General features: G+C 36.7%; 1 protein-coding gene across 1 annotated transcript in view; it reads right to left on the bottom strand.

Moving 5' to 3' along the window:
• LOC127872950 (perlucin-like) overlaps window positions 1-2,503 on the bottom strand; it is a gene marked incomplete at its 5' end in the record, with an annotated part of 14,511 nt that extends 12,008 nt beyond the window's left edge. The window contains 2 exons of the mRNA XM_052416471.1: window positions 1,743-1,833; window positions 2,441-2,503. Coding sequence (XP_052272431.1) covers window positions 1,743-1,833; window positions 2,441-2,503 — 154 coding nt within the window. The remainder of the gene's footprint in view (window positions 1-1,742; window positions 1,834-2,440) is intronic.
• Window positions 2,504-20,372: the final 17,869 nt, after the last annotated feature.

The raw sequence follows: 20,372 nt of genomic DNA, 5'->3' as shown, positions 1-20,372 counted from the left end.
ACTACTACTACTACTACTACTACTACTACTACTACTACTACTACTACTACTACTACTACTACAACAACAACAACAACTACTACTACTACTACTACGTTACAACTACTACTGCTACTACAACTACAACTACTGCAGCTACTTCTGCTACTACTGCTACTGCTGCTACTCCTTCTACTGCTTCTTCTGCTGTTACTCCTGCTACTGCTGCTACTGCTACTACTGCTGCTACTGCTGCTACAACGGCTGCTGCTACTGCTGTTGCTGCTACTGATGCTGCTGCTAATGCTTCTACTGCAGCTTCTACTACTACTACAACAACTACTTATACTGTTACTACTGCTACTGCTGGTACTTCTGCTGCAGCTGCTGCTACTGCTGCTACTACGCTGCTACTGCTGCTGTTGCTGCTGCTTTTGCTGCTGCTGCTGCTACTGCTGCTGCTGCTACTGTTGCTGCTGTTATTGCTGCTACTAGATGCCGCTATTTTTACTTAAGCTGAAAGAGTTACTATAACAACATGCTTGCGGATGAAAAATTACTCCAACACCGGTCGACACACGACATTCTCTCGACGCTCTCTCGACGCGCGACAAATCAGTCGACAGTCAATCTTGACTGTCGACTGATTTGTCGCGCGTCGTATTGAGCGTCGAGAGAATGTCGTGTGTCGACCTAGTGATTTTAGGTCGACAGGCGACATTCTCGCGATATATCATATTGACTGTCGACTGATTTGTCGTGCGTCGAGAGAATGTCGCGAGAATGTCGAGTGTCGCGCTCGAAGGTCGACACACGACATTCTCGTGACATGCTCTCGACGCTAAATACTACGCGCGACAAATCAGTCGACAGTCAAGATTTTCTGCGATTTTTTTATATAAAACCAGCGCGATATGCGACACTCAAATATTGACTGTCGACTGATTTGTCGCGCGTCGAGAGAGCGTCGAGAGAATGTCTTGTGTCGACCTAGGGGTTTTTAGGTCGACAAGCGACAGTTGCGCGATATTGGTTCGATATATCGTATTGAGCGTCGAGAGAATGTCGTGCGTCGAGAGAATGTCGTGTGATTTTTAGGTCGACAGGCGACATTCTCGCGATATATCATATTGACTGTCGACTGATATGTCGTTCGTCGAAAGAATGTCAAGAGAATGTCGAGTGTCGCGCTCGAAGGTCGACACACGACATTCTCGCGACATTCTCTCGACGCTAAATACGACGCGCGACAAATCAGTCGACAGTCAAGATTTTCTGCGATTTTTTTTTCTAAAACCCAGCGCGATATGCGACACTCAAATATTGATTTTCGCATGATTGTCGCGCGTCGTATTGAGCGTCGAGAGAATGTCGCGAGAATGTCGTGTGTCGACCTCGAAGGTCGACACGCGACACTCAACTTGGCCCTATCCGGATTCCGTAGGAAAGTCACGTTACTGCAAACCTGCATTCTTTTAGTGCGAAACACACATATGAGTATGTATATCAGTGCCGTTGGGCTCCGTTTAAAAGACGTTCCTTTCTTTCATTAACATTTTATGATACACAATTGTCCCACGTTTTTGCAATGCCTAGTATATTAACTTTTTTTAAATATCATCCCCGAGCTCGTCAAAAGTAAGCGATTGCCTATACAATGCAGGACAGAATATAAAGTAAAACATCCCTGAACAGAAAATATATGATTCAACAATTAATAACATCAAAGGGTTGAACCGGGTAAAACAAACTGTTTTACGAACGAGCAAATATGTCGACCCAGTGTTGAATGAATATGTATTCATCACGATTGTCAATCTCTGCCAGATACGCCCCGAAATGCAAACATATACCCTGAAATAAAAAACTACTCAGTTAGGGATTTCATCCAGGCACTATGTGTTCGTGGTTTGCATACACATGGGCCCATAAAGTTAAAATGCCGGATGTCAAAAGTCCATAAAGTAAATACTACATCCCGTTGAACTGTAAACTGTTAAATCGATACAGATAGATTAGGTCGTTTTGATTTATTCTTGTTTATTTTCGTTCTTATTGATATTAGACAAACAATTTGACTGATATTGGGCGTAGTATTGTAGAGTTACTTAGTATGGATATATGAAATGGATTTCATGTAATTTTGTCGGAAAACAAAACGCAAAAAGTCAAAGTGTTTGTAAAAAGTGTAACCTTGATATGTTTTAGTGCACATTATAATATAGCTAATTGACACTACCACATCGCTGGTCAGGTGATAACGTCGCTTTGTTGAATCACAATCACAACTAAACTAAATACTTTAGGACATTTACATATTAGGAAGAAATAAAACAGTCTGTACTTCAACAGACGATAATCCAAGTAATTAAAACAAATTACATCAAATTCTAACCAGATTTTACAGGAAAACGTGAGATAGATTATGATGAAACTGCACGATTTACAGCAAACAATTTACCTCAGAACCTATCCATGACTCTGCATCATGGCTGAAGTGGTAACAATGTCCATGGTACGATATCCATCCATCGTCACAACCCGTGTGGTACAGAAAATACGTAAGACGTGCGTATTAATGACAATATATGTGTTCGTGTCACAGGACGGTGAACGAATTAAGTACGCAAATCACATGAATGTGACCGCCATAGTTCTTAAGTCCATGCACACACATATATTAATACTCTTCATGTATTTATAGCGAATAACAAATCAAACGTGTAAATTCACATTACCGTAAATGCTTTTAAAAGCATTGAAGAACACCAGCAGAAAAACTACCTTCATAATTGTACACACGCAATGGCATCAACTACTAGGCATGCGACTCCTTATCGTTAAAATGTGACCTACATTTATCGGCAATATAAAGTTTGTGATTCTACACATCGTGTTTGACCAACTTTGTCTATGAAATTAGCTCTTGATGTTCTGCTGTTGATTATAAATGAATTATTAGTTTTTATTCAATAACGTTAGCATCGTATCTATATAATCAGCATACATGTAAGCCAAGTTTTTTTAAAACATGTGGACCAATATTATCTGGTAGTTAAAGTTAAGTCGATGTTATCATACAAAACCTTCGGCCTTTCACCCTCGTACAATTAATAATGTATAACTATTTACATAAAGATCACTATTATACAAGCTTAAAGCTAAAAGCAAACATGTAATATCTGCACATACACTAACATTAATAAGAAACAATGTTTGAAGGAAGGATGACTTATTGATTGGCAAACTGTTTTCGCGATAGCTGTATTTTAAAATGATCAATTTTTAATTGTGGTAAAAGATTTTAAAATCGGTCAGTTCTTATTAATAAGATCAACAAATAAACTTAACAACACAGTCCAGGAGACAGGTATATCTTCCATCATATTTCACCGAACTTGAAGTGGTGACTTTTATTTTTGACAGCGTAAAGACTACTGGAATATTCTGTATGACTTTGACTTTTCATGAAAACCCCTCAATGGGTATAGGAGATATGAAGCTGATACAAAAAGGAGGCTAAACTATTAAATTTCATGAATACCCGTCAAAGCGTATCAGATATAGTGAGCTTAATCAGTTAATCATACAATACGACTTTGACATTGAGCCGGCATGACTAACGCATGCTTCTGCACTAATTTACCTAAACGGTGTTGCCAAGTGTCATAACAATCTGTCCATGGGTATATGAGATATTGACCGGCCACGATAAGAGAGGCTCAAACTTTATCTTAAATATCAGGCAAATTTCTTAAAAGTCGTTCAATTTATATATGAGATATTATCCGGATAACAAAAAGAGGTTCGAACATTTGATCTCACATTACGCCCTTGCTGTAGCCGGCAAACTTATGCCATCTGCACATCGTCTCAATTCCGATTACAGTTGCGGCAAGTTTTATGACATCCATCAAAGCGTTTGGGAGATATGAAGTTGACGCAAAACTGCTACGGACGGACGGGCAGACTAACAGACGGAACGAAGAAAGAAGGATATTCCTATAATCCTCCACCCATTTTGTGGCGTGGGATTAATAAGGATATTGGTAATATGGAGTGGAGACGAAAGTATAACGGAAAGACTGACGGACTGACGATGGAAATGTAGACAGACAGACAGACAGACAGACAGACAGACAGACAGACAGACAAACGGACTGACACTTCAACTGCTATATGCCACCCAACCGGGGGCTTTATACACAGAAATAGAGCTGATAAGAATACTAAAAGTTCCAAATACGATCATACGAATAAAAAACTACGGACTTGTGCTAAAAATTAAATGGATGTTATATTTAGTGATGATTAACCTCACCCACCGGTGCGTATGATAAGTTTATCATGTACAGTTAATCCGTAAACGCTCCGACCTTTCGTGATTCAAACAAGAATTGATTTCAGTAATGACTCGAAAACGTTGCTTTTTACTCACCATGCGTGTGCAGATCAGATCAGTGTGAATTTATTAAACATATTAATATTTATTGAACTATTTGGTTCTTGGCCAATAACGAACTTTAAAAAAGACTACAACTTGCATGTACTTTCACAACATCATCTTTACATCTTTAATTTAGATGCAAAAACTTATATGATACAGACGAATATTATAGATAACTTTTTTTGGTTTAATGTTTAGGCCAACGTATCATACATATATGGGGATGTCCTGACGTAGAGGCGAAGCAACTCATAGTCCGGATTCTTCGTGCTTGCCACGTGCATGTTAATGTCAAGTTACAAATAGCGGATCACTTTCATGTTTAAGAATGCGTATCACGATTAAAAGTTATTATTTTTATATGATACTTTGCAAACAGCATATTCAAGGTATTTTCTTTATAACAGAAATCGACCTAACGTAATCAAATTTATTGCATTATTAACAACTGAAAATAAAAAGTTGCTGCACAAATTATGCTGTTACATTTATAAATCATTTATAGTAAGGGCTAGTTTTACATATGTACCCTGTTTATATATGTTCGTGTAAAACAGAACATTAAAATTTACTGTAAAAACTGTTTTTGAATGTATTTGATCAATTGTCATTATTATCTTTTCATTGAAGGTTATCTAACATTATCGTGGCTATTGATAAATGTCCTATACGATAATATGTTTGCAATGCAGTTTACTAATTGTAACGAGTTGAATTACAGCGTACATGTACACGCATTGTACTACAGCTATCAAACATGTACAAAGAATGACTTGTGTTAGTTGGTTTAGAAGAAAGTATTGTTTCATATTAAGATATAGTTTATGTATTTTTTTTTATAAATATATGTATTGTTGCAATTGTACGTATTATTACTTTGTTTTTGGTGAAAGTGGTTAGCATTCGATACAACCGTTTTAAAAATTGTGATCTAAAATCAATACAAAATAACGGATGGAATAACAACAGGACGGAGTAGTGCATCGTTGTTATTTTATTATTATAAACATCGGATTTAAGTTGTCTATGTAAGTGTTTCTTTAACTATAAATTTTGCTGTTCGATGTTAAAGCTAAAATAGAGGCATATATCTAATGTACAGAAGAGTTTCAGTCTCAATCGATATTTGTAGTATCCAAACTGTGTACTACGTGTCGTTATTATTATGTTCGATTCTTTCTTTGAGTTGTGGTTAATTGTTTTGATCACCGTTGGCTGAGACTGAATGTGGGCGCCATTTTGTTATAACGTAACACGCTTTAGCTGCGGGGCCGATAATCGATTTTCAACATTTGGCCCTGCAGCGCAAAACGATAATCACCTTGCTTTGACCGATAGTCATATGCATTCGAATCAATTTTGTTACTATATATAGTAACATAAGTATTAAGTATCCTACTTAACAGGAACATGACATCAAGTGCGCATAGAAGGTCGATACTCAAAATACCTAACATTATTATTATTACAACCGGAATGACGTAGAGTGTACTACATGTATAAATTGATGACTTATCAAACGCCTCTGAAAACTAGACGGACCGAATGACCATTAACACCAAATTTGAACGGACTAAGATAGTAGATATCACAGGTACCAATAACATAAGCACGACAACATTTATTATCGAGTTTCGTTTATACTAGAATATTACACGATGTTCGATTATTAAACAAAACATAAAAATAAATAAAAAAAATGATAAAGAAATAACTTTAATAATCGATAACCGTTTAATATTCTGAAATGATTTAATTCTTTTTAATTAAATGCTGTGATAACTATGTTTGGAATACCAAAAAAACATTCATTTATGCACTTCATAAAAGAACTGTGTTCGTGATTATTGTATTGGAATCAAAAATCTGTATAAACATATGGAAACTTTCTCGAAATCCATAAATTGACTTATTAGCTGAAAATATAACATTATTTATAATTTATGCATGTTATCTAGAAAATAATGAATACAAAACTAAAAAGAGATAAAGGCTTTAACATATACACAAACTCCCAAAATGCAATATTTTTGTTACCAAATTTACGGACTTGCGCAGAAAATAAAGCTAATCTTATGTTTAATAGTGCTTAACCGGGGCGAACGGTGCGTATGCTGTGTTTGTCCTGTATAGTTAATCCGTAAACACTACGACTCTTCGCCAGGCAAACACGGATGGATATCACAAATGGCTGCGAAAACGTCGCTATTTTCTTAGCAGACGGATGCAGAACAGAATTATTAGACAGAAATGTAAGTTTATTTGCGTTTAGCCCAGATTATGTCCTTATTAATCCCATACATAAGGTTACGTTGGACTCAAAAACTAAGGCTACATTTTACTCTGTATATGTCGCAAACATTTACGCTGCCGATAAGTATATCAAAAGTTATGAGAGGAATGGGATGAAGCGACAACCCATCCCAAATTTTTCTTAATAACAGGAGAGAATTTCTCAGAGAGAGAAGATCTTAGAGCGATAGAGAGAGAAGAGAGAGAGAGCGAGAGAGAGAGAGCTCTGAGAGCTAGAGGAGAGAGGAGAAAGAGAGAGGAGAGCCTCTAGAAGAGAGAGAGCGAGAGAGAGGAGAGCGAGGAGAGAGAGGCGCGAGCGCGAGAAGAGAGCTCTCGCTCTCTCTCTCTCTCTCTCTCTCGCTCCTCTCTCTCTCTCTCTCTCTCTCTCTATATCTATATATAGATATATATTATATATATATATATATATATAGTTATACATATATATAATATATATGCACAATATATTCTACGATCAACAGGTAAGTTTAATAGCTTTGCCCTTTCATCCAAATTATCAAGATAACAATTTACTGATATGGGCTTGATGTCTATAATGGTTATAATTAGAGTATCTAATGAACCGTACAAAAAAGAGTGTATTGATAGTAACGTCAAAGCAAATTATTTTGATGAATCAAAAAATATAGTTTCCCTTTGATTGACTTTAAAACGCACAATTATTAAATAATTATTATTTACTTCATCAAATCTTTTATTAAGGAAAAAATCTATATTATTCAAGCAATTAATTTTATTGCGTACTGAAATTTCAGTAACTTGTCGTAGAAAAATATTTAAGATTATCCAGCACGATTTCGTCAAGTGAAAATGTGTTCTTTGGGTAATTTCCAATGAGCATGGGATGAAGAAAGTCTGATATAGTTGTTTTTCTTCAGGAGAACTGGCGAAACTATTAATAACATTTGTAAAATTGTAACATAAGTTTAACTTAAATACGCATTATGCGATTAGTTTTGGATTATATATTGGTTGAGTGGGGATCAACATTACTAAAAGCTGTTTGAATGTTGCTACCGATTGACTTTCGTTATTTAGTTGATTGTGTGTGTGTGTGTGTGTGTGGATTTCCAATGATCTTGTTTTTAATTCGGGTGCTGTTACAATTCTGGTATAAAGGTATTGACTTCACATAAAAAAACATTATTTCGGAATAGTCTTTCCCCCATTTTTAGCTCGACTATTATGTATGAAATATATATAGTGGAGCTATCCTACTCACGTCGGCGTCTGCGTTAGCGTTAGCTCTAGGCGTTAGCGTTAGCGTCTGCGTGCAAATGTTAAAGTTTTCGTACTACCCCAAATGTTTTCTTTCTCCCTTCACATATTGCTTTCATATTTTGCATACTTGTGTACCAACATGACCCCAACCTATATACAAGAGCAGACAACTCTATCAAGCATTTTGTCATAATTATGGCCCCTTTTCCACTTAGAATATGCAGCAAATGTTTTCGTACTACCCCATTTATTTTCATTGTCCCTTGACATATTGCTTTAATTTTGCATACTTGTTTACCAACATCACTCCAACCTATAAACAAGACCAGACAACTCTATCAAGCATTTTGTCATAATTATTGCCCTTTTTATACTTGGAATAGGCATATTATTGATAAATCTATGTTAAATTGTGCGTACTACCCCAAATATTTCCTATATCCTTTGACGTTTTGCTTTTATTATTTATATGTTGCATACTTGTTTACCAACATGAACCCAACCTATAAACAAGAGCAGACCACTATATCAAGCAATTTTTTACATAATTATGGCCCTTTTTACACTTAGAATATGCAGCAAATGTTAAAGTTTTCATACTACTCAATTTATTTTCATTGTCCCTTGACATATTGCTTTAATTTTGCATACTTGTTTACCAACATCACCCCAACCTATAAACAAGACCAGACAACTCTATCAAGCATTTTGTCATAATTATTGCCCTTTGTATACTTAGAATAGGCATATTATTGATAAATCTATGTTAAATTGTGCGTACTACCCCAAATATTTCCTATATCCTTTGACATTTTGCTTTTATTATTTAAATGTTGCATACTTGTTAACCAACATGACCCCAACCTATAAACAAGAGCAGACCACTATATCAAGCAATGTTTTACATAATTATGGCCCTTTTTACACTTAGATAATTGAATATTTTCTTAAATTGTCATAGCTATTTTATTTATGATCACATTTTATTATTACTTTGACAAAACAACACTTACCTGAATGCCACAATGGATTCCACCCAAATAATACCCCACGCCCCTACCAGAATCCCTCCCCCCCCAAACCTCACCCCCATTTTTTTTAAACATCATCTAATAAATTACCACACCCCACATTATACCCCCCCTCTCACCCCTCCCTACCCATACCCCCCACCACCCCCCCCAAAATTATTTTTTTAAACATCATCTTATAAATTACCACACCCCGCATTATACCCCCTACCCCATCCCCTACCCCTCCCCCCAATTTTTTTTCCCTTTTTTATTTTTTTATGCCCCCCTTCGAAGAAGAGGGGTGGTATATTGCTTTGCTCATGTCGGTCTGTCTGTCGGTCTGTCGGTCGGTCCGTGCACCAGGTGGTTGTCATACGATAACTCAAGAACGCTTGGGCCTAGGATCATGAAACTTCATTAGTACATTGATCATGACTCGCAGATGACCCCTATTGATTTTGAGGTCACTAGGTCAAAGGTCAAGGTCACGGTGACTCGAAATAGTAAAGTGGTTTTTTGAATGATAATTAAAGAATGCATACGCGGCCAACAGGGCACACTCTGAACAATATTACTGAAGCAACTGGTCTGTAATCCTAAATCTATAATTATCAGTCCAATGAAACATCATCCTTTAAGTAAAATACAGTGGATTAGTAAAAATATTATCAGAATATGAGATTTTTTGTATATTTTGTATATTAAATATTGTGTCAATGTTTAATTTTGTTGGTTAATATAAATATAAGCAGAACAGGGGAGGTAATACACTACAGGGGAAACAAATGCAATAAGTTTACATTTATTGTTACAGATTTGCCTCCCTTGTAATATATTTAAATTTTACCAAATGTAAGGCTAACTGCATTTTTGTAATGCATACTACTTCAACTACTACTACTACTACTACTACCTGTTGCTGCTGCTGCTGCTGCTGCTGCTGCTAATACTAATACTACTACTCTTTTTTCTACTACTACTACTACTACTAACTACTACTACTACTACTACTACTACTACTACTTTACTGCTACTACTACTTCTACTGCTACTACTACTACTACTACTACTACTCTACTACTACGATAACTTACTACTACTACTACTACTACTATACTACTACTACTACTACGACTACTACTACTTCTATACTGCTCTACTACTACTACTACTACTAATACTACTACTACAAAACTATACTACTACTACTACTACTACTACTACTACTACTGCTACTACTACTATTTCTTCTACTGCCACCACCACCACCGACTACTGTACTACTCTAGGACTACACTACGACTACTACTACTACGACTACTAATACTACTACTACACTACGACGACTACTACTCTACTACTACTACGACTACGACTATATGACTACTACTACTACTAACTACTACTACTACTACTACTACTACTTCTACTTCTACTCTACTACTACTTCTACTACTACTACTACTACTACTACTACTACTACTACTACTACTACTACTACTACTACTGCTACTACTACTACTACTACTTCTACTACTACTTCTATTCTTCTGCTACCACCACCACCACCACCACCACCACCACCACCACCATCACCACCACCACCACCACCACCACCACCACCACCACCACCACCACCACCACCACCACCACCACCTTTCACAGTGACAAAAAACGTATTCACACAATGGCTGCTACTACAACTTATAGCCCATATAGGGGGCCATGCATGTTTTACAAACATCCCTTGTTGAAAGATCGTCTAATACATTATTGAATATGAACAATTTCCCAATGATTGCTTACGTTATACTGTCAAGCACTCGAATAGTCGAGCGCGCTGTCCTCTAACAGCACTTGTTTTCATTATATTCAACGCAAGGTCAAAGTTAAATATTTATTTTACCACGACGCATTAGTAATATAAGTTTGAGTTTATCAAAATGTTAATGTTTAAATAATTGGCATATCATTTGCATTTACTAACATAAAATATTGATATCATTTAACAACGCATATGACGTCACTTCTATTTTTAACTCATTTTTTATGAATGAACAGCGATTGTTTGGCCCAACAGGGAAAAGAACCGGCACCGTACTTATTGGCAAAAATTAGCACAAAAACACTGTAATTAAAGCAGACATCAGATTTGGATTATGGGTCTTTGATGTCTTGTTATAAATTAAAAAAAATAAAATATTCATTTACATGCCTTTTGGCTTGAAAAATTAAGTTTCATTGCTATTTTTTTGGTCATTTAGGGAGAATGCACTTTTAGATAATACTCGACACAATATTCATTCCTTTAAGGAATATGTCCGAAGGAACTTGGGAATTGTTGTAGTTTTAACTCAATTGTGAAAATACATTTTTCCGTGACTTTATACAGACGGAAACAATTCACTGATAAGTCGACGTCATTTTAAAATTGTGTGACTTATTGACGAAAACGCATGTGTTTATGTTTGTTCGTGGGAAAAGTTGAGTCTCTATTAACATACTCATAGTGTCACTATTAAATATTCAAATTAAATGCATATTCATGGTAGGATTGACATAACTCACGGTTACGTGTTAGTTAATTCGTATATAATCATTTGTGTTGCGTTCCAATACTTGTTATCAACCCAGTTAGAGTATCGCCCTTGCTGTATAATTCCTACAAATCGGCACTGTAAAACTTTGCAAATTACCGCAACAACTAACACTGAACCGAATATTTGTTCTTAATTACATTTAGGCATAAACTTATTCAATAATATGAACTCATATTTTGTATCAAACTCAATGTACTATACAAGAGGCGAAATCCACAGACGGTACTGTTGATTTCTATCGATATTTTTAATTAAGCTCGGTTGATTATGTTAGTTAAAACAAGTTATTTGTATAATTTGCAGTTCACATATGTCCCATGTAATATTCCGAGCAGTGGGTTCGACGAGGACCTGTTTGAAGTTTCTATAGACGGATGCACATGTCCAGTTGAAACTTGCGCACCAAACACAAGTTGCGTCTGCGTCAAGTACGGATTGAACTACACCCCGGACGGTTTACTAACGGATGAAGGCTTAACACCAAGTAACAATATTGTATTACAAGAGTGTAACTCTAACTGTACATGCTCAGAAGATTGCCCGACCCGAGTGGTTCAGAAGGGAATTAAAATTAGAATGGAGGTTTTTGAGACTGTCGGAAAGGGATTAGGTGTGAAAGTGTTGGAGACTGTGCGGAAAGGTCAGTTCCTGTGCGAATATGCCGGGGAGGTGTTGTCGAAAGCGGAAGCTAGAAAGAGGATTGATAACATGAAATATGGTGACATGAACTTTGTGTTTATAATCCGGGAATATACACCGTCCGGCGTGCTTTGTACCTACATTGACCCACGTTTTAAAGGGAACGTTGGTCGTTTTATAAATCACGCGTGTGAGCCAAATTTGGCTGTGCTTCCAGTTAGAATTCAGACAGTGATACCACACCTTTGTCTGTTCGCTTTACGAGATATTAGTCCTGGTGAAGAAGTGACTTATCATTACGGCCAATTCGAACCAGATGATAGCTCAAGGATGAACATGAAGAAAACAAAACCATGTATGTGTAAATCAAAGCACTGCATGTGGTTTCTTCCGACAGTTAGTTGTGATATAAATATCAACATTTAATAATAATAATAATATTGATAATTTGACTGATAATGCTGATGAAACCATGCTTATTAAGAGTATGATTATACTGATGTTGATGCTAGTTATTGTGATAATAATTTATTTTTAATTTTTATTACGATGATGATAAGGCAGTATTGGTAACTGAGCGAAATCATTTCACCAATTATAGTGATTTTATCCATGTCGATCTTTGTGTTCAATACAATGATACAGGGTTACAAATAGATAAATAATTTATTCATTCTGTTGATGACTTCTTCGTGGCTTACATATGGTCGCAGCAATATGGCCAAACATTGTATGGTTACCGTACGAGTGTGACCCTGAATTACCGCATGGTTTTAACGTATGGTTACTTAAAAAACTAGGTCATCTGGTCAAGTCTAATAAATGTGTAACTTTTCTAGATGCCGCATTTATGACTCAATCTGGACAAATCTGGACAAATCGCGATCCGAATGTGTATCGCGTCAATTGAACCTTGAACTCAAATGATTGAGTCATGTCTATAATTGCCCTCTTTCTGCGCTATATAGCCAAGTACCCCAAAATGAGGTGGGGTGTACCAGTAAGGGGGGCAAAAATACACCTATATATATGGGAAGATGCATGCCAGTAGCATTTGAAAATGGTTGATAACAGTCTGGTACTGGCAGCTTTTGGTATTTTTTCCCCTTTGAAGATGGGGCCTCAATCAGCTTAATTTTCATAAATTGTCTGGGAGAAATTGAACCGAAATATGGTCAATATACACTTTGACCCCCAAACAATTGCTACAAAACTTATTTTAACTGATCCTGGTAGGGTAGAAGGTCCTTAAAACATATCAAAAGTTAACAACAATCGGACATCCGGATTTATTTTTTTTCAAGATGGCCGCCAAGATGGCCGCCAAGACCTATTAATTATCATAACTATGTAACTTTCCAATCAAATTTGATGAATTTGGTGTCTATACCTAGGTTTCAAGGGGCAAAGAACACATAATGAGGATCAGAAATTGTTTAAGTTCAATTTAGTACACACAAATTCAACATTGCGTTGAAAATAGCCGCCAAAATGGCCGCCAAAACCTATTTATGATCATAACTGTGTAACTATCAACTTAAATTTGATAAATTTGATGTCTTTACCCAGGTTTCAGGGGACAAAGAACACATTAATATCATCAGACAAAGTGTAAGTTAATTATGTTACACCGAAATTTAACATGGCGTCCTAAATATCCGCCAAGATGGCCGCAAAGATGGTCGCCAAAACCTATAAAATGATCATAACTATGCTACTAGCCACTAAAATGTGACGATTTTGGTGTCTATACATAGGTTTAAGGGGGCAAATTACACATTAAGATCATCAGACATTGTTTAAGTTTATTATATTACTCATAAATCCAAAACACAGCGTCCACAATGGCCGCCAAGATGGCCGCCTAAACATACTTATTATTATAAAATATAACTATGTAACTATCCACTCAAATTTGATGAATTTGATGTATATACCCAGGTTTCAGAGAGCAAACAACACATACATATCAAATTTATATCATCAGACAAAATGTCAGCTAATTATGTTAAACAGAAATCCAACACGGCGTCCAATGGCCATCAACACAATACGAAGGACCATAAGTTCATAACTTGTTACTCAAACGTTATGGTTGTTATGTAAAATGCCATAGTTTAGGAGACAATAAACACTTTAATCGAACTGAGGTTATCAATAAGGAGTTCAATACTAAAAAAATCCAATTTACGACATCTTGAAGAGAGAATGAACCAGCACATGTTTTCATGATAGGATCAGGTTTTACTAACTTCTGTAGACTTGATTTTTTACCGTTGCTGAAAATTATTGAAGATAAATTACAGCCTGAATAAGCACGATTTCTTTCAAAAGGTTAATATTATACACGTTGCGTTCCTTTGACTGTTTACATAAAAGCGGCAGTAGATGGTCTTATTGTACCTTTCGGAGTAATGCAGGATCAAGATGAGTAAATATGTATCCTCGCTCACCAAAGTTGTGGTGCTACGACGGGATCGTTATACTGTATTTAACAATTTGAACGTCTGCATCCCCTGAAGACAGAACAATATAGCATCCCATTTTAGTCAGAGTTGTGCTGATTAGAGCAATCATGACGGCTTTGTTTCTGCCACGAGACAAAAGTCTTCCTTTTTTACATGAGCATTCTGTCTCTTTGCTGAAACTCACAATATGATTCACGTTTCCAGTGCGTTTTGACTTTGTTATAATCACCGTCTTCGCAGACATCGAACCCCACTGTCGCTGGTTCGTAATGACTTTCACTGAATCTACATAAGACTCGGTTATTGCGTTATATGAGTCGCCCTTCTCCATGGTACACGATGCAGCGAAGTGCCACCATCATGTATCTGTTTCATGAATACAGTTCATCACAGCCTAACATGATGTGTCTACAGCATATTCTCAAATTGCCTGAGCGATATGAGGCTTATCTGCTGTACAAAGTATGTTCTTGGCTTCAAAGAAGACAGCAGGATGGGAGCTCAGTTCTTAAGACAATACGACTGCAAGGGAAGGATCTCCATATTTTGACACGAGCAGAAAACGCTGGAACAGAAGAGCATGATAAAAGCACTGTCAGAAGCGATCTTAACCGCCAAGCTATTCCAAAGAGATTTGGCTCTGCATTTTCTCGTGAATTTATAACCAAAGACCGACTTTCCTATGATATCTCTTATGATCGTTTTCCCAACAGCCTCAATTGCATGAACATTCACATGTGACCCAGCCACTATCCCATTTACCATGTTTCTGAGAGTAGGGTCAGCTCTGTATGGTGATCAGGTTGTAATCTGTGTCTGCATTTCTATAGATCAGAAGAATCCCCTTTGATGCACGCTCAAGTTGAGTCTTTGTGTTGTGGACTTGAAGTATAGTCCAGGTCTGTGAAATCCTGCATCGCACTGTTGTGCTCGGATGTTGCAGATAGGGTTCAAGGGGTTTGCATTCCCTCAGTCATTCCACTGCCGCGAGTTAGACCACATGTGCTCTATAAAAACATCATCAATGTTTTCTCAATAACAAGATCAAGTGCTAGCCCAGCCCAGCACTGATTGCTCCTACAAACAACGTTAACACCAATACCGAACTTTCGATAAACGTCCGGGTGCGTTTCCTCTAGGTTGCTTATTTGCTGCAGATATATGTAGAAATACGCAGATTGCATGTAATGAATCCAGCAGCAGCAAAGATGGATAGCAAATTGGGCATTAACCAATACCCAGTACGATATGCTTTAAACAACACCCTTGAATTGTTAATCATAAGCTAATAATTCAGCCATACTATGCTTGTCTTTTAGGTCTGGGCAATTTCATGTTTCTACTTTTCTGTAGCCCTCACGAGTTTGATCAAAATCGCATAACATATCATCTGCTAGCGTCGTTTTGCCCCTCAAAAGGGAAGAGTACAAATCCTTGGCATGATCCAGAAGCATCTGAACATCTGAATCTTCTCCGGTCATTTCGGCTGAAAGCTTGCTGTGTATGCACTTTTCAACAAGAAGATGGTCCCGTGCAGCCCTCTTGACAGCTGTTCGTGTCACAATGTGCACAATTGCATTACTCAATAGACAGCCTGAAGTATGTTTTTGAGAGCGGTTTCTTCCATGAGGGATCCTTTTCCCACCCCGCCCGCAAATTCATACGTTTATGAAACATCCCAAATTCTGAACAACATTTTCAACTACTTTGTGGCGCATCACTGATTATTTCGGCAGCTTTCCAATACAAGGGTTTGTCAAACGTTACACTGGTGTGAAGGTTGTGGCAAGATTGCAAACTAAGACTTATGTTGACAGAATGCACGCTTTGTCGCCATTGTACCATTGTACATATTCATCATAGGCAAGAATTTGACTTATAACAGCCCAGGGTACTGGCTTTGCTGATGCAAGATACGCATAATTCCCTGCCAATTCAGTGTTGCCTGAAGCTGAAAAATATCGATCCTCTTTTCAAAATCCAGAAATTGCGGCAGGTACAAACTATGGCGTTTCACATAACAAGCATCACGTCAAAAGTAATGGACTTGCTGTCCTTCGTATTGTGTCATTGGACGCCATGTGAGATTTCTGTGTAACATAATAAACTTAAACTGTTTCTTACAATCGAAATGTGTTCTTTACCCCTCGAAACCTCGGTATAGACAACAAAATCATATAATCTGAGTGGATAGTTACATAGTTATGATTATTAATAGGTTTTGATGGCCATCTTGGCGGACATTTTGGGCTTCATGTTGGATTTGTGTGTAATATAGTAAACTTAAACAATTTCTGATAATCATAATGTGTTCTTTGCCCCTTGAAACATATTTATGTCCACCAAAATAATCAAATTTGAGTGGATATTTACATAGTTATGATCATTAATAGGTTTTGGCGGCCATCTTGGCGGCTATTTAGGACGCCATGTTGGATTTGTGTGTACTATTGTACACTTAAACAATGTCTGATGATCTTTATGTGTTCTTTGCCCCTTGAAACTTAGGAATAGACTCCAAATTCATCAAATTTGATTGTATAGTTAAATAGTTGTGATCATTAATAGGTATTGGCGGCCATCTTGAACAAAAAACTTCCCGGAGGTCCGATTGTGGTAATGTTTTAATATGTTTTAAAGAAGCTTCTACCCTACCGGTTCTGTTATAATCCTTTGGTAGAAATTGTTTGGTGGTTAAAGGTATTTTTTTCATATATTGACCCTACTATTCTGGTGGCTCGCTAGTTGTTAGGAACTTTTTTTTGCAATCTCATTAATATTCATAGATATGCAAATGTACTAATTTGCAAATGTAAGGTCAGATCATATTAGGTAATAATCATAATCTTCATATTTGAGAATTATACTAACTAAACCAGCTATTAAGTCAAAGCTTGACGGTTGCCATAGAAACAGCTCAATAATAACTTATAGCTGCCCAACTGAGATTGTTATCTCTCATTTTGTTTCTTTATACTGAGTATACAATTAAGTAAGATAGGTGTTGCTTTGCCCCCCTGAGTGGTACACCCCAAACCATCTGGCTGATAGACTATTTGATCAGTACTATGTAGTACAATTGACTTTCTTACGGTAGTCGGGTATTTTGCCTCATGACTCTTTGTGCGCACCTGACGTTATATAGCGTTCTTCCGTCAGTGCGATACGTCGTTCCCACGCGATATTAAAGGAGCAACAGACGCAAATTACATGGCAGTTCAAGTGTATCTGGGGTGTGCAAGTTGACAGGTGGTTCCGGTCTGATGATTTGTCATGGAGTTATTTCCCGTTTATTGTATGAAAAACAGATTTCGAACTCACAAATTGATAGTCGAATTTATTAATGAAATTAGGCTCATTTAAATTGCTGGTTACTACTCTTGACGCACGATGAGCCCTTATGCTTTCAAACCAATGGATAAAATGTCGAGGTTAAATGAACGGATTTGCTGCTAGTCAGGGAGCATATGTGTTTTGTCATTTACAAACTTCTCGTGTTGTTTTACAGAAACACATATTACAATTTGTAAACAAACAAACAAATAAAGACATCAACGCTTAATCAAAATGCAATTCAGAATATGACCAACACTTCTTAATTTTGTTGCGTGGTGTTGTTGTGTGTGTTGTGATGTTTGATTGTTCACTGTATTCAAAAGTATTTCAGTCATATCACATCTGTCAATCACACTTTTCGTTGGATAACTGAGTTATAAGAACTTGGTGCACACCCTTATTGAAGTAACTGACTACTTCTTAAACAGATTTTAGGGGAAGAATAGCCGTAGAAAGGGGTTGATGACTCAACAATAAAAGTGACCGGGCTGTGGTTGGAAATTGTTATTCTTCTATTCTCAGTCCGGAGCTATACGGATTAGGCCAGCAAGCCTGACATTTGTGATGTATTTTTTGTTATGTTTAAGATTTTCTGTTGTCATTAACAAATCAAGTCCCATATACTTTCCTGAAATCTATACAAATGGCATGTCAAGAAACAATACCAACACACACAAATAACACGGGTAAGCCTTAATAACACTTTATTCGAGTATTACACGTCTGGACAGGAGGGACGGGTATCATAAAGGAGAAAAAATGGGTATGATTGGGGTCCATGGAGTAAGTCTCGTATTCAAATTTGAAACAAGGAGAACCAAGTAGCTCGTAGGCCATACTTTTGTTCACCTTTATACAGCACAAAAAACGTAGTTGGATTATGTCCGGTATTTAATTTCTCCAAATTAACAGTGCGCGTTAAAATATTTATGAATATAATGATATCGTTTTATATACAGCAGATAAATAAACATGTGTAAGATTATTAGTTCAAGTTAAGAGTAAAGGGTTGCATGTTGGTCGGTTTCAGTCAATAAAATATAAATTGCTCATAAACAGTGTCACTCAATAAAGGTGCACTGTGTTACATCATCGTAACAGCACATTAGGAAATCGAACTTAAATTAGAATTGTGTAGCTGAATATTTTGTTGGAACGTGTTTCTAAGAGGGATTTCATGTGTTGGTTTCGGTAGATTTAAGATTGTATTTCACTCGTTATTATATACATTTAAAATAAATAAATGTATAAAGTAAACGTACCGCAGTTATTAGCTGAAATAGATGTTTTCTGTAATTAAGGATGGAAAAAAAGAACATGTTCTGGAACTTCAAATTTCCTTTATCGGGGAGGCATCGGGGGGAGGGGTCATGCGTATACAATGGCTGACTGTGTTTAGTCGACGTTATTTAAAACTTACTGACACCACGGTGCATATCGGTGGCCTCTCTGTCAAAATGCTGCCTCTCTGTTCATTCTCGACTGCCTCTCTGTTATAAACATGAAAAATGAATGATCGTAATTCACAAAACAGATAAGAAAATCTGAAATTAAAACCCGTAAACATATTTGTGCATAAAAAAAGGTGGTCCATGAGTTGAAGCATATATCAAGCTACAGGTTTACAGTATTCCGCAGGTCCAAACACTTATCACAAACTCTATCGAAGATGAAATGATGACGAGGGTGGTGGAACAATCGTACATACATGCCACTTTGATGATTTTTTAACATTGCTTTTCCGTAATATGTCAAAATCTAGTAGCATTGATATCATCTTTATGATCAAAGCTTTACGTTCAATGTACGCTATTTAGTAATTATCGTCAATTTTACTTAATAAATGCCTAGGCGTCGATTAACATTGTTATTTTTCTAAGTAAAATGAGTTTAACACTTGTTAAAAGTATTGATAGTAAAAACTTAAATGTCAGAATATTGGATGTAAATATCGAAGGCGAAAGGGGACTTTTAACGTAATTATTTGGACTAACGCTATCGGCTACATATAATCGACGAATAGGCTTCCCGTGCCAGAAAAGTGAGCCAATCGAGAGGCTTTCCGTGCCACAAAGAAAGCGAAAGTAGGCATTTTTTTAAGTAAAATTGACGAAAATTACTATATAGCGCACATATCAGTAAAATCATCGAAAATATCAACTATTTATCGCGATACGCAGTCTTGAACATAAAAGTGATCCGCTATGGGTAATTATCCGCTAATGGTATTTTGACGTATGTTCAGAATATTTATAAACATTTACTGACAAAGCACTATGTCTTTCATTAGCTTTTTAACAGAATTATGCCTCATTAATGAGTCAGGTTAAAATGTGCGTGCAATAGAAACTCAGGT

The sequence above is a fragment of the Dreissena polymorpha genome, chromosome 3 (genome assembly GCF_020536995.1).
Source record: "Dreissena polymorpha isolate Duluth1 chromosome 3, UMN_Dpol_1.0, whole genome shotgun sequence".
Taxonomy (NCBI): domain Eukaryota; kingdom Metazoa; phylum Mollusca; class Bivalvia; order Myida; family Dreissenidae; genus Dreissena; species Dreissena polymorpha.
Note: the sequence above shows the minus strand (reverse complement) of the source record. Positions and strands in the feature narration are given on the sequence as shown.